Below are 13137 nucleotides of genomic sequence, written 5' to 3'. Positions count from 1 at the left end.
TGCCATATACTGAATCAGACCATTGGTTTATCTAGCTCAGTATTGTCTTCACAGACTGGCAGCGGCTTCTGCAAGGTTGCAGGTAGGACTCTCAGCCCTATTTTGGAGATGCTTTCAGGGAGGGAACTTGAAACCTTCTGCTCTTCCCAGAGTGGCTCCATCCCTTGGGGAATATCTTACAGTGCCCACACTTCTAGTCTCCCATTTCTATGCAACCAGGGTAGCCCCTGCTTAGCTATTGGGACAAGTCATGCTTGCTACCACAAGACCACTTGTTTTGTTATTATTTACCACCCTAAGACGAACGCTTGGGGCGGTGTACAAATCTGAAAAACCAATAAGAAAAAGGAAGCCTGTTCAAGTGGGAGGACGAGGAGTTTATTGGACAGAAAAAGGAGTCGCTGCTGCTGTGATGCCACAATGATGAGTGCGACGCCAGCCTCACAAGAAGGCGCAGAGTCGCTCAAATTGTCCAGGGTTGCCTCCGCTGAGGAAGTGGAGCTCCTGCCGGCCTCCGTTTGTGCTGGCTGGTGAGAAAGTAAGAGAGGATGAAGTGAGGGGGGTGAGTGGGTGGATTGTTCCAGCCACATTCCCTCTCATCACAGGGGTGCGGAACGGAGCTGCCAGCAGCAAGGTACCCATTGCGGAGTCCTTCCTCTGGCTGGGAGCTAGGCTCACCTTTTTCATGCAGAAGCCACCGGCGATCCAAGTAGTACTGGTAGCAACTCTCAAACTCCTGCTCATTGTAGTTGAAGACTTGAATGGGAACGAAAGGGTCCAGAGTATCAAAACCCTCCTGGAGATGGGGGAGAGTCATGGGAAGAGTAAGCTGAACAAGCTCCTGCAGTTCTCGTTTTCCCCAGCTCATCCAAGATGATGAGCAGGGGCACTGAATTGAAAAACCAACCACTCCTTGAAATCTTAGCGAGACAAAGCAGAAATGCCACTCCCACTAGACACAAATAAGGGCTCCAATTGTGTGAGACCAGAGATGGCCCATCTGAGGCTCCCTGGTTGCTGCTGGACGACAATCCCCTTCATCCCCAGCCGCCACGGCCCACAGACTCACCTTTCCCAGCAATTCGTGGGGCAGGTAAGCTCTCCGGGGTTGGAAGAGGGCACCTGTCTGGCTGAGGGTCGTCACAATGGCGCCTCCACTCTGAAAACCAAGAGCAACCCACGTGTCCAAATCTGGAAATCAATCCTCAGCTGGCAAACCACGCTAAAATGTCTCTATTCTTCCTTGTGCAAATCATCTCACTCTTTTTGCCCGTTAGTATGACAATGCAAAAGGAATGGTATTCCAGCCCAGGGATGCAGATCCCATCCCCCAAAAAGCATTTGAGGAGACCTCCCCTCATTTTACTGAACTCCCCCCAAGTATCTTTCCTCCCCACCCTACCCCAAATTGAGGACCTGCTCCTCAAGCTTCCACTCTGCACCCCACTCCAGCTTTCTCACCCAGTCGTTGACCAGCATCTTCCTCAGGTTGTGGACCAGGGTCAGTTGCTCCGGGAAGACCTAAAGAAAATGGAGAAACCGTGGAGAACACTTCCAAGGCTTCTCTTCGGCTTCCTGTGTTCCTAAGGTGCCTCCAGATTGCCTGGTGGGTGGCTGGACTTGCATCATTGGGGCAAATGGTGCCGCCACTAACGGAGATCCAGTTGGCGGAGATAAGAGGGCCTTTTCGGTTGTGGCCCCTCAGCTCTGGAACGCCTCCCCTGAAGGACAGATCTATCAGTGGCTACTTAGTGTGGTGGCTATAGGCCACCTCCAGCCTCAGAGGCAAGATGCCTCTGAATACCAGTTGCAGGAGAGCAACAGCAGGAGAGAGGGCATGCCCTCAGCTCTTGCCTGTGTGGGCTTCCCAGAGGCATCTGGTGTTCCACTGTATGAAACAAGATGCTGGACTAGATGAGCTTCCTTGGGCCTGATCCAGTAGGGCTGTTCTTATGTTCTAAGAGCTTTACCATGCTCTCTCCCTCAGTGCTTTGTCTGGTGTTGCTTTTTTAAACTAAACACATCTTTTTAAAGAGACTTTTTAAATGTTTCACTTGTCGCTTATATCTGGTAGGTTCTTCAGTTTTTAATAGTTCTCCGTTTTTAGCTTTTAAATTGACTTTGAATCTGAATCTCAAACTGTAATTGTGATTGTGGTTTTAGCTTGGATTTTTTAAAACTGAATTTGGTAAATGTTATTAGTCTGATTTTACGTTGCAACTATTTCATAAATGTTTGTGAGCCACCCCAAGCAGGAGTGTACTGGAGGAGCGGAGTATAAATGCTTTAAATAATAGTAATAAATCCAAACCAGGGGAGATCCTCTGATCTACCCTACAGGGCTGTGGTAAGGATTACAGAGACAGTGGCGAAAAAGCACTTTGGATGCTCGGAGAGCACTGCAAGAGGGAAGTATTGCCACAGCATTGATCCCTGGAGGATTATTTGAGCATGATGCCGTTTTTGCTGCTGGCGCCAGAGAAAACTCTGAGGGCTTGTTGGTGTTGCTCTGCAGAACAGTTCAGAAAACAAAACAAAGGTTTGCAAAAACACGGCTGCCATTTGATTAAAAGAAACTGCATTCCCAGCAACACGCAGTCTTATCACTGCAGCATTTTGTCCCATGCAGCGCCGACAGGGCATCACTTCCCTGCTGCCATCTGCCCCAGAACAGCCATCCCTGCTGAGGAGGAAAGCCTTGTGGCAACCCGGGCCCCCTCCCGTCTCCTCCCTATGCTCAGGGATTGTGCTAGAGAGCGAGGCGCCCCTACTTTGCTTTTGTCTTCTGTCTTCAGCGTCGTGCGTCCCCAAAGGGAGTTGACTCCGTCCACAGCCACGAGGAGCTTGAAGGATCCCCGAGAGCACTGTTGCTTCAGCTCTTTCAAGACCACCCCCACAACGTCGCTGGCATTTTTAACCCGAGTCAAACCCTGCAAAGGGGGAAGAGATGGAAGATCCATCACCTAGGGGGCCAACAGCCCCCTTCCTGCCCCCTGCCCCACCACGGCTGCCAGACCCATCCATCGACCCACTGGAGGCCCAGACCACCCCACTCCAACTTGGTCATGCAGGCCAGATGAAGCACGCCCTCCCCTCTGGAGTGCCGGCTTCCTCTCCCATCGGCTCTCCCCGATCCCAGGGAGCACGTTGCAGTCCCCTCACCTGGTCTATCACGTCGCTCAAGGGGCTGCCTTCCTCAGTGCTTTCCCGCTTGCCCCACAGATACTTCTGCTGTGTTTTGATCTGCAGTGGGCAGGGATGAAGCATCGGTAAGAGCTGGACACAAAAATGCCGGCAGGGTTCTGACGCCCAGTTCCTCCCCGAGAGAAGCCGGATCTGTGCTTGCCCCTCTTCCCGTCACACCACCCCTCACTCAACAAGAAGCTCCTCAGTTCTGCACCAAGGCAAGAAGTTAACAGGGCAGGCACATCTCAGCTTTCCTTATGGACAGATACTTGAGTGCATTTTCTTGCTTTTCCTTGAAAGTGGAGGAAAAAGCAGAGATTCCCTTTAATTTGCAGGTCCTGCAATTCGGAGGGCCAACAAGCTCAATATTGTCTGCCCTGGCTGGCAGCAGCCGTCCAGAGTTTCAGATGGGGGTCTTTCCCAGCCCTACCTAGAGATGCTGCCAGGAACCTTCTGTATACAAAGCTGGGGCACGGCCACTGAATTACTGCCCCGTCCCCACAGAACATCTCTTGTAAAAATGGCCTGTATCAGTTCGCCCCCTTCCTCTCCGGAGAGTAAAATGCCGGACTGCCCCATGCAAAGCACCATCAGCTCCCTGAAGGAAGAGAGAGCCAAGCGGTGGAAAGGAGGCCGCCATTTCTCCCCCAAGGCCCAAGAGCAGTAGCTGCTGACCTCTTTCAAGAAGCGCTCGTTGGTGAGTTTGAAGTTCTTCAGCCAGCTGGAGGCTTCTATGGGCTGATCCAAACGCTCCTTCTTGTAGGAAGACGGGAGCAGCTCCTTGCAGTTCTTTACCCAGAGGTGAGCTGGAAGGAAGGGAGACAGGAAAGAAAGGAAGGAAGGAAGGAAGGAGAGAGGGAGAGAAAAAGAAAGGACGAAGGAAAGGGGAGGGAGAAAGGAGAGGGAGAGGGAGAGAAGAAAAAAGGAGGGAGGGAGAGGAAGAAAGAAAAGGGAGTGGGGAAGAAAACAAGAAAGATAAGGGAGGATAAGGAAGGAAGGAAGAAGGGAGGGAGAGAAATAAAGAAAGGAAAGGAGAGGAAGGGAGAAAGAAAGGACACAGTGAAGCTGCATTCTGACTCCAGTTCTAATCCAGTTCAGATAGTGTAATGCAGGGAGGAAGTGGTGCAACCCCTGGCCACATCTTTTCTTAGGAACACTGGAAGTTGCCTTATTCCGAGTCAGATCCATTTAGCTCAGTATTGTCTGCACTGACTGGCAGCAGCTGTCCAAGGTTTCAGGCTCAGGGGTCTTTCCCAGCCCTACCTGGAGATGCTGCCAGGGATTGAACCTGGGACCTTCTGCGTGCAAAGAAGCTGCTCTGCCACTGAGCTACAGGCTCATTCCCAATCACAGGAAGATAGGAAGCTGCTGTATACTGAGTCAGACCCTTGGTCCATCCAGCTCAGTATTGTCTACACTGACTGGCAGCGGCTCTCCAAGGTTCCAGGCAGGCGTCTCTCCCAGCCCTACCTGGAGATGCTGCCAGGGATTGAACCTGGGACCTTCTGCATGCAAAGCAGATGTCCCACCTCTGAGCTTCAGGGCCCCATCCCTTAATGGAACTATCTTACAGCTCTCGGAGGTTTCAGGCAGGAGTCTTTACCAGGAGAGAGGCTGCCAGGGACTGAACCTGGGACCTACCTCATGCAAAGCAGAATGAGTTGTGGACCCACCCCACTTCCTAATGAACAAGAAAATAATAAAACCAGCAACGATCAGATCAGCAATGCCCAACCAACAAGGCCGTGCTAAGGTTTGTTAGTATATTATGACAAGTTTAGAGCCTCTGGCTAAAGTGCCGGGCAGACGCTGAGATCACGGATCATCCTTACCATCTGGAATGTGCAGGATTAGCCAGTTTTGCCTTGCGCAGTAATGGATGGCGTGGCAAAGGGTCATCGTCTTGCCAGTGGTCTTTTCCCCATCTTCAAAGACAAGCCGTCAAGGAAACCACAGCGGCCCCATCACTGGTTCAGCTGAAGAGAAGGCATACGGTACCCCCCCCCCCCGCCGCTGCGAGAAATGCGCCTGGCCCAGGGAGCACCAGGGATTGCGTGGAATGAGTGTGCACAGACGAGCAACAGTACAAGCTCGACAAGTGGAGAAATAATCTACATGGCCACAAAACTCGAAAAAGCCAGACTAGCGGAGAATTTCTAACCCTTGTGAATGAAGAGGGATGGGGAAGGGGGGCGGAATGCTAAGTATACAAGAATGAGAGAAGTACTGTGGCACGGTTGGGTTGAGATACTTGAGAATGATGTTTGGTTTAGTTGAACCATATTTCCATATTATGTCTAAACCAGGGCCTGCCTGCAAACCTTGGTTTGTTTAGGGGCTGACAGCCCTGGATCTGGAACCATGGTTTGATTTGCATTTAAGGCTCTTGCTCTGCATCAAGAGGTTGCTGCACCAGGGTGAAGCGAGTGAGCCTCTACAGCCACGTTCTGAGCAGATGGGGAAATTAAAGCAGACGAGCAGTAAAGAAACCACGGTTTGCCTGCTGTATGTCTGGGAAATCCAATCCAATCATGATGTGGGTTCTCAATTACACTTGGCACAAACCATGGTTTTGTGGTATCTGAATCCAGCCAGCATCGGTGGATAGACCAGAGAAATCTGAGCTCAGATCTTTGCCTCTGTCTCCGAATAGCTGGTTTCAGAATGTCCCAGGTGAAGTAACATTTTATTTTCCTCGCTAATGGTCCTCTTCGCCCCATTCTCTTTCCATCCATCTCGTGCAAGTGCATTTATCAGGCCGCCCTCTGCTAATTCGTTCATTTGCAGCTTCTCCCCTCCATTATGAGAGCTAGAAAGCTTGGCTTTTACCCACCAACCCAAAGCATACGTTTCGGGATCCTGCGTCAGAACCCAGGACTTTAGGGCAGGCCCAGGGTCACGTATGCAGCCCTCCTCCACAGGATACAGATAACATATCTGATAGCTGGGTGAGCAAAGTTGGTGTGTTTTAAGTAGCTCAGCAGTTCGAGGGCTGGCTTCCGCACCATGAAGCACGCTTCGTTGAAGGTTTTGATCTGTCAGGACAAGAGAGACACACACACCGAGTGGATAAAGGCCTAGGAGAGAGAGCATTACAGCAAGCCACACTTTAAACGTTGTCCTATCTCTCTTTAAAGAGAGATACCTGCCAGACCGCGTTTGCCCCTATGAATCTGCCAGGACTCTCCGCTCATCGTCTCAGGCCCTGCTCATGGTCCTGCCACTATCAGAGATCTGGTTGGCGGGGTTTAGAGACAGGGCCTTTTTGGTTGTGGCCCCTCGGCTTTGGAACGCTCTCCCTGCAGAGCTTCGCTATGCTCCCTCCCTCAGTGTTTTTTTAAAAAAACAACTTTAAAAACACCTTTTTAAGGAGGCTTTTTAATGCTCCATTTTTGGTTATATCTGGTAGTTCTTTAGCTTTTTATAATTTTCAGCTTTTAAAACAACTTTTAATTTGAACCTAATAATGCGGGTGGTTTTAACCTGACTTTTAACTTGTTTGTTCAATTTGATTAATTTTATTATCTTTATTGTATCTTGTATCTATTTCATTGTTGTGAGCCACCCCGAGCAGTAGTAGACTGGAGGGGCGGGGTATACATATTTCAAATAAATAAATAATAATAAAGCTCACACAAACACAGCTTTTCCCCCCTCATTATTTTTAGACACATGAGAGAGAGAGAGAGGATGGTGGGACTGCAGTTGAACTTTCAATTTTCATACCCTTAGTGAATCCTAAAGAATTACTCAGTGGCAGAAGTCAAAGGCAGACTTGGTGGGAACTTTACTTATTAGATTCTGCAGAGAAAAGGCTGAACATATGAAAGTTCAACTGCATGCTCCTTGGGGCAGGGATCTATCCATTTCTACCGATCTATTCATCCTTCTACCGAGTCAGACCCTGGGTCCGCCTAGCTCAGCACTGTCTGCTCTAACTGGCAGCATCTCCTCCAAGGTTCCAGGCAGGGAGTCTTTCCCTGCCTGACCTGGAGATGCTGCCTGGGACCCCCTTGCAGGCAAGCAGACAGATGCTCTACCCATATCAAACCCCGATGACCGGCATCGGCTCACCTAGCCTGGCACGGCCTTTTTCACCTCCTTTCCAACTCGCGCGTTTCAGCCTGGGACCTTGTGCGCGCACACACGGGGGGGGGCCCTTGCAGAACACCCCCCGACACACACACACACACACACACACACACACACACTCCACCGCCAGGCCAGCGAGGAAGACAGACCTGCAGCCTGAAGCGTGGCGGGAGTCCGTGGGGGAACGTCGCCTCCAACTCCTGGAGCGGGATGCTGTAATGCTGGCCCAGCTGCCCTTCGGTATGGCTGCCCTGCAGTTTCGGAAGAAGCGCACACAAGGCACAAGGCTGACCCAGCTTGTCCACCAGCGATGCTGGTCGTTACCTCACTGCTTTTCTGGAAGTGACTTTTTTTTTTTTAATTGTTTAAGGGGGCGGGTGGGATGCTGCCGAGAGGAAACCACAACAGCAAGATGCTCTCCTGTTGACCCCACCCACCCCCTTCCTCCGCTGTATCCCTTTCGGGGGGGAGACATGAGGGGCTGCCCGGGCGGGGGACCTTCTTCCGCCTCCGTTCATTCATTCAGCAGCAGCTGCTGCTGCTGGCGACTCAGTCCAGACGGGACTTTTGTTCGCCACGGCGGTCCAGAGGCTGGTTGCTGGGCAACGCCAACTGGGACCTGGGAGGGCAGGGGATAGTCCCTTTGCCATCTGGGCGCTGCTGCTGGAGCGCGTCCAGGTCACGTGGCGGGGAGCCGCCTGCCTCGCGCGGTTGCCATGGAGACCCCGGAAGAATCGGCAGCCCAAAGGCTTCTGATGCGAGGCGCCTCCAGAGGGCCGGTGATCCTCCGCGGCGCGAGTGGGCTGCGGCTCACGCTGGGAGAGCCAAGCGACTCCGAGCGGCAGAAGGAGGCACCCCCCTCCCCACCTGAAGGCAGCCTCCAAGCTAAAGTAACGGTGGCGATCCGAAGCAAGGACCGTGTCGATCTTTTGCGATACGAGTGTGTCCGAGGCTGGCATGGATTTTAGCGTGAGCAGCACAGCCCAGCCCACCCCTTTCTCCAGTTTGTTTACTGGCATGTAAACGAAGCAACCCAATGCCCCATGGTTGGGCAGCCACCACACTGTGATCTCCTTTATTTCAGCCAAAGTACGCTGAAATACATATAAAAATGTCGGAGAGTATACAGTCGTCATCAATAATAGAAGATGCTATTCCCAGCGGATGGACGATGCGGACGTCTACTGAATTGAGTCTATCTAGTGCCATCGCTTTGACTGGCTGGGTCTCTCCCCCAGTCTTGGGCAGACGAACATAGGAAGCTGCCTCCTGAGTCAGACCCTTGGCCCATCTAGCTCAGGACTGTCTACACTGACTGGCAGCAGCTCCCCCAGGTTTCAGGCAGGAGTCTCTCCCAGCACTAACTAGGATTGAACTTGAGATCTTCTGCATGGAAAGCAGATATTCTCCCACTGAGCAATTGTCCCCATGGTCCACCACTAGACTCCTTTTGACTTGTGAGACCAGGGACTGGACCTGCGATCTTCTACGTGCAAACCTGTGTCTTAATTGTAGTAGTCCAAATTGCACTACTCAGACCCAATCTGCTAAGGAAAGCATGGACAAGCCAACCATTCCTCCATGACCCCTTCATTCCAGTTCCCAACAGCCTCCGGGCACCTATTCAGGGTGCCCTCCTTTGCACACAGCTTCCTGGCAGTAACTCACTGGGTCCATCTCACTGGTACGGAAGATTTCTCTGGGCTTCTCCGGTGGAAGCTGGGCATCCTGGATTGTAGCCGTGCTTTGCCAGGCCCTGGAACCAGTGTGGAGAAAGCCGTCCTGTTCCAGCCAGGAAGAAAGAGAGCACGTTTCAGCCAGCAACAGACCACAACCTCTGAAGGGTGGGCCCCAAACACAGTGGCCCCTTGCAAGCAAGGCCAGTCGGCCTTATAAAAGCCTCCATCCCTGTGTGTGGGAAGGGGGAGAAATTCAGGAGCCCAGTGACTTCTTTGTGCTACTACATGCACATTTGTATCCCATCTTTTTTCCAAGGATCTCTAAATTCGAACCCAGGCCATCCCGATCTGTTGCTTAACCATGACTCATTTCAAAAAGTTACTTCCGTGTGTCTCTGGCTGTGTTCTCTAGACAGCCCTAGGCCGGCTAGTATCTGTACCAGGGACTGAACTGAGCATCTTCTCCATTCAGAATGTGCACTCCAAGTCATCTGGATAAATGCACGAGAAGGAAAAAGCTCTCTTCCTGGGACCTCTACGGAAAGCCGCCCTTGCCAAACTCTGCTGTCAGCAGATCCGAGCAGCAGAGATCTTCGCAGAAGTTTCAGAAGCAAACAACTACACAAGAGAGGTGAAACGGGCATGGCTTAGACTCCCAGAAGGTAGAGCGGTTTTGGACAGGCATTGCCATTCTTCATCAGTCCATCGGAATTCTGCAGCAACTTACAGGGCCTAGAAGGGAAGATGTCCCGTTTCCCCGAAACAGAAAGGCTAAAGGAACTGGGTAGACTGGACTTAGATGCACTAAAACAGGGTTTCTTAACCTTGGGCCCCCAAGACTATGTTGGACTACAACTCCCAGAATCCCCAGACATAGCCTTTGTGGCTGGGGATTCTGGGAGTTGTAGTCCAACAATGTCTGGGGGCCTACGGTTAAGAAACCCTGCACTAATATATTCCAGCTCAATCTGGTGCTGAATTCCCAGAGGGAGACTACGACATGCAGGGGACTCACCTTGTATCCCTGACAAATGAGCCTCTTTAGGGTCCTCAGCATCATTCCTGCCCATAAAAACAGCAAAGCTTAATTCAGAAATATCTTACAGAAGGTCAATTGTGATGCATATTTATTTTATCAGAATATTCATACCCTAACTTTCTATTTCTCCAAGCTGGCTATTAGGCTATTATTACCTTAAGTAAAGTTGTGCCATTGAGTCGGTGTCGACTCCTGGCACCCACAGAGCCCTGCGGTTGTCTTGGGTAGAATACAGGAGCGGTTTACCATTGCCTTTCAGCATCTTCCTATATTGCTGCTGCCCGATAGAGGTGTTTCCCATAGTCTGGGAAACACCTACATTGTGTTTCCCATAGTATATCCCATAGTCTGGGGAAGATACCAGCGGGGAGTCTAACCAGCAACCTCTTGCTCCCTAGGCAAGTTACTTCCTCGCTACGCCATTAGGTGGCTATATTAGCCATCTCAGACCTGCTGAAAAAAGCGGTGAGGCTGCCTACAGCAAAAAATAAAAAGGTCTAAAAGGGTTTAACAGCCCTTCTTGGACTCATGCCCCGTGAACATTTCCAATTATTTTAAAATCATTATACTTAAGTTGCACCTCAAATTAAACATGCCAATAATTATATATTACAAGAGATTCCCCTGAATTTCCAGTGTCTGCCAAGAGTCCAATCTAGCTGCTCTAAAAAAAATTCCAGAAGTGGTAATGTTAGTCTGATGCAACTAAAACAAAAGTGTTTTGTGGTATCTTAAAGACAAACAGACTTATTGTGACATCAGCTTTTGTAGCTTTAATCTACAGAAGCCTGTTAAACGCCCAAACTCTGTTTTGCTTCTGGCCATTCGTTGATTTTATTCCATGTGATTTCAGGGACTGCCCAGGTCTACGTCTCCCCAGAAAAGCTGACACCGGTAAGTTCAGTCTATCATAGAATCTCTGAGGGAATCTTTAAGAATAGCTGGTTATTGTGCTATTTATTAAGTATAAAGCCCTCCTAGAAAGGCTATTTCATTGAATGCTGCCCTCGCCCCATCATTTTAATGGCAGTGGACTCTATTATGTATCCAAGCTGGGATAAAAAATTTTTTTAGTATTAACCTACAGAACAAAACAGATTTTTTTTCAAATAAAATGATTCACAGTTTTAAAAATACCAACCTTTCACCAACTTGTAGATTCTGAAAAGGCTTTGGTTAACAGTATCGGCAGATGGATGCTACTGTATGATGACTATTTCAAGTTGGAGGAAATGCTCTTTGGGTTTTTTTTCCTGTGTTGAAGATGAAAATCAAATGATCAGAAGCAAGATCAACCTTGCCAAAAGGACCTTCCAAATGTCTTGGAATGCATTACCCTTTATATGTAAAGTACACCAGCTCTGTCACTTCAAAGAGAAGAAGTTGCAGAAAGTTAGAAAGTAAGAACAGCCCTGCAGGATCCGGCCCCAGGAGGACCCTCTAGTCCAGCATCCTGTTTCCCACAGTGGCCTACCAGATGCCTCCGGGAAGCCCACAGGCAAGAGATATGTGCAATGCACACCGTGCATGCCCTTTCTTCTGCTCTTGCTCCTCTGCAACGGGTAAGTTCTGCACGAGTGATCTGATGCAGTTAGTTCCTGGCCTGAACAGTTATCTTACACACGTCAGTTGCACGAAGGAACCCGAAGTGTCTTGATCAACTCACTTAGGGCAGTGATTTCAATCCTCTGTCCTGAGGAACTCCGACGTTAGGAGCCTTCCAGAGGAAAAGGAGGATCATCCTTAAGATCACCCCCAGGAGACCCCATGAATTTAGTGTGTGCACGTTCCAAGTGATTTAGCACACCCACACTGAACAAGTGAATAGGAACAGGAGCAGTGACTCCGGATTAAAGAGAACTCTTCAATCCTACCAGACCCGGAAAAAAAAGCACACGTGATGCTGCAAGATCAGAAAGCCCCGGGGCACCCAGCACGCCTCATCAGATTGCTTTGATTTCTCCTTCTCACCTTAGTGCGCTAGACCCATTTTTCCTTCCATGGGCGCCGCCATATTTATTTCTCGGCGAGCGAACAAGTGGAAAGCCCGAGAGCCCGCCCTCGCTGAGTACGGGAGCCGCGAGAAGACACTTCTCTGCTTTTTCCGCAAGCGTGCGAGCGCGCTCAGACACCGGCACGCCCAGAGAACGTTGGTTGGTTAGCAGGCGGCTTGATTGACAGGTGGGCAGGCGCGCGCCGAGCCGGCAGAGAGGCGCGCGCGCGCGCACACACACGCGAAGGTCGGCAGAAAAAGGGGCGGGGCAGGAGAGAGAGAGGGAGAGTGCGTCTGTGCGTGTGCATACATCTATGTGAGAGAGGGGCAGTGGGCGTGGCCAAGGGGAGCGAGCGGAAGGGAGAAGAGGGCGGAGCGGTGGGGGTAGTAGGCGTGGCCAGAGAGAGCGAGAGGAAAGGGGAAGAGGGCGGGCCGGCGGGGGAAGAGCGGGGGAGTGGGCGTGGCCAAGGAGCGCGGAGTGAGCGAGCGCGGCCGAGGGGGGGGGGGTCGCGCGGGCAGGCGGCGCGCGTGCGCGGCTGGGCTGTCTCGCGGCCGCGCTGAGGCGAGGGGCGCTGCTGCTCCTCCAGCCGCCGCCGTCGCCGCCGCCGCTCGCGCCGCCATTTTGGATCCGCGGCCGCCCTCCGCGCAGCAGCAGCAGCAGCGAAGGGAGAGCAGGAGAGGCGGCGCCGCTGCCGCCGCCATTGCCCGAGCCCCGCCGCCGTCGCCGCCTCCCCCCATTCCCCCTCCACCCCCGCCGCCGCCGCGCCTCACCCTGGCGTCGCCCGCCCGCTCGCCGGCCTCCCTCCCTGCCTGGGCGAGGGCGGCTGGCCAGGCCTGGAGGAGGATGAGGCGGCGCGGAGGAGCCCCGGCCGGGCCTCGCTGCGATACGGTGAGTGCCGGAGCCGGGAGCAGGAGGAGGAGGCGAGGCTGGAGCTGGGCCGCAGGCGGAGGGAGGGAGGGGAGGGAGGGAGAGGGGAGGGATCCCCGGCCTGACAGCCAGGCCGCTGCCCGCATGGGGAGGAGGAGGAGGAGATGCTGATGGGGCGGGCGGGCGGGCGAAGCCCTGACAGGCCCCCATCCCTGGGGCGGAGGGAGGGAGAAGCCTCGGCCCTGCCGCTGGGGCAGGTGGGGGGTCCTGACAGCCAGTC

General features: G+C 52.2%; 2 protein-coding genes across 3 annotated transcripts in view; one reads left to right on the top strand and one right to left on the bottom strand.

Annotated features, from left to right (window-relative positions):
- Positions 1-356: 356 nt before the first annotated feature.
- DAP3 (death associated protein 3) lies at positions 357-12102 on the bottom strand. The gene is made up of 14 exons (XM_053277254.1): positions 11968-12102; positions 11138-11249; positions 9973-10019; positions 8947-9060; positions 7428-7529; positions 6113-6221; positions 5019-5111; positions 3862-3992; positions 3163-3243; positions 2772-2930; positions 1462-1521; positions 1070-1159; positions 679-796; positions 357-527 (listed from the first exon to the last, which is right to left on the bottom strand). The coding sequence occupies exons 3-14, from the start codon at positions 10015-10017 to the stop codon at positions 442-444; spliced, it is 1188 nt and encodes a 395-aa protein (XP_053133229.1). The 5' UTR covers positions 10018-10019; positions 11138-11249; positions 11968-12102; the 3' UTR covers positions 357-441.
- Positions 12103-12451: 349 nt separating this feature from the next.
- Positions 12452-13137, top strand: part of ASH1L (ASH1 like histone lysine methyltransferase) — a 67000-nt gene continuing 66314 nt past the window's right edge. For both annotated transcript variants that reach the window (XM_053277243.1, XM_053277242.1), the window contains exon 1: positions 12452-12878. The gene's annotated coding sequence lies outside the window, so the exon portion shown is untranslated. The remainder of the gene's footprint in view (positions 12879-13137) is intronic.

This window comes from Hemicordylus capensis, chromosome 14, assembly GCF_027244095.1.
Source record: "Hemicordylus capensis ecotype Gifberg chromosome 14, rHemCap1.1.pri, whole genome shotgun sequence".
NCBI lineage: Eukaryota > Metazoa > Chordata > Lepidosauria > Squamata > Cordylidae > Hemicordylus > Hemicordylus capensis.
This window is presented reverse-complemented; position numbering and strand designations above follow the sequence as displayed.

Bases quoted from the DNA above. Each gene is read 5' to 3' on its own strand.
- DAP3 (XM_053277254.1), bottom strand. From the start codon at position 10,017: ATGATGCTGAGGACCCTAAAGAGGCTCATTTGTCAGGGATACAAG. The intron at 5,112-6,112 runs GTATCCTGTGGA...TTGTCTTTGAAG, and splicing joins AGCTATCAGATATGTTATCT to ATGGGGAAAAGACCACTGGC. The intron at 1,160-1,461 runs GTGAGAAAGCTG...CTTGGTTTTCAG, and splicing joins AGATGCTGGTCAACGACTGG to AGTGGAGGCGCCATTGTGAC.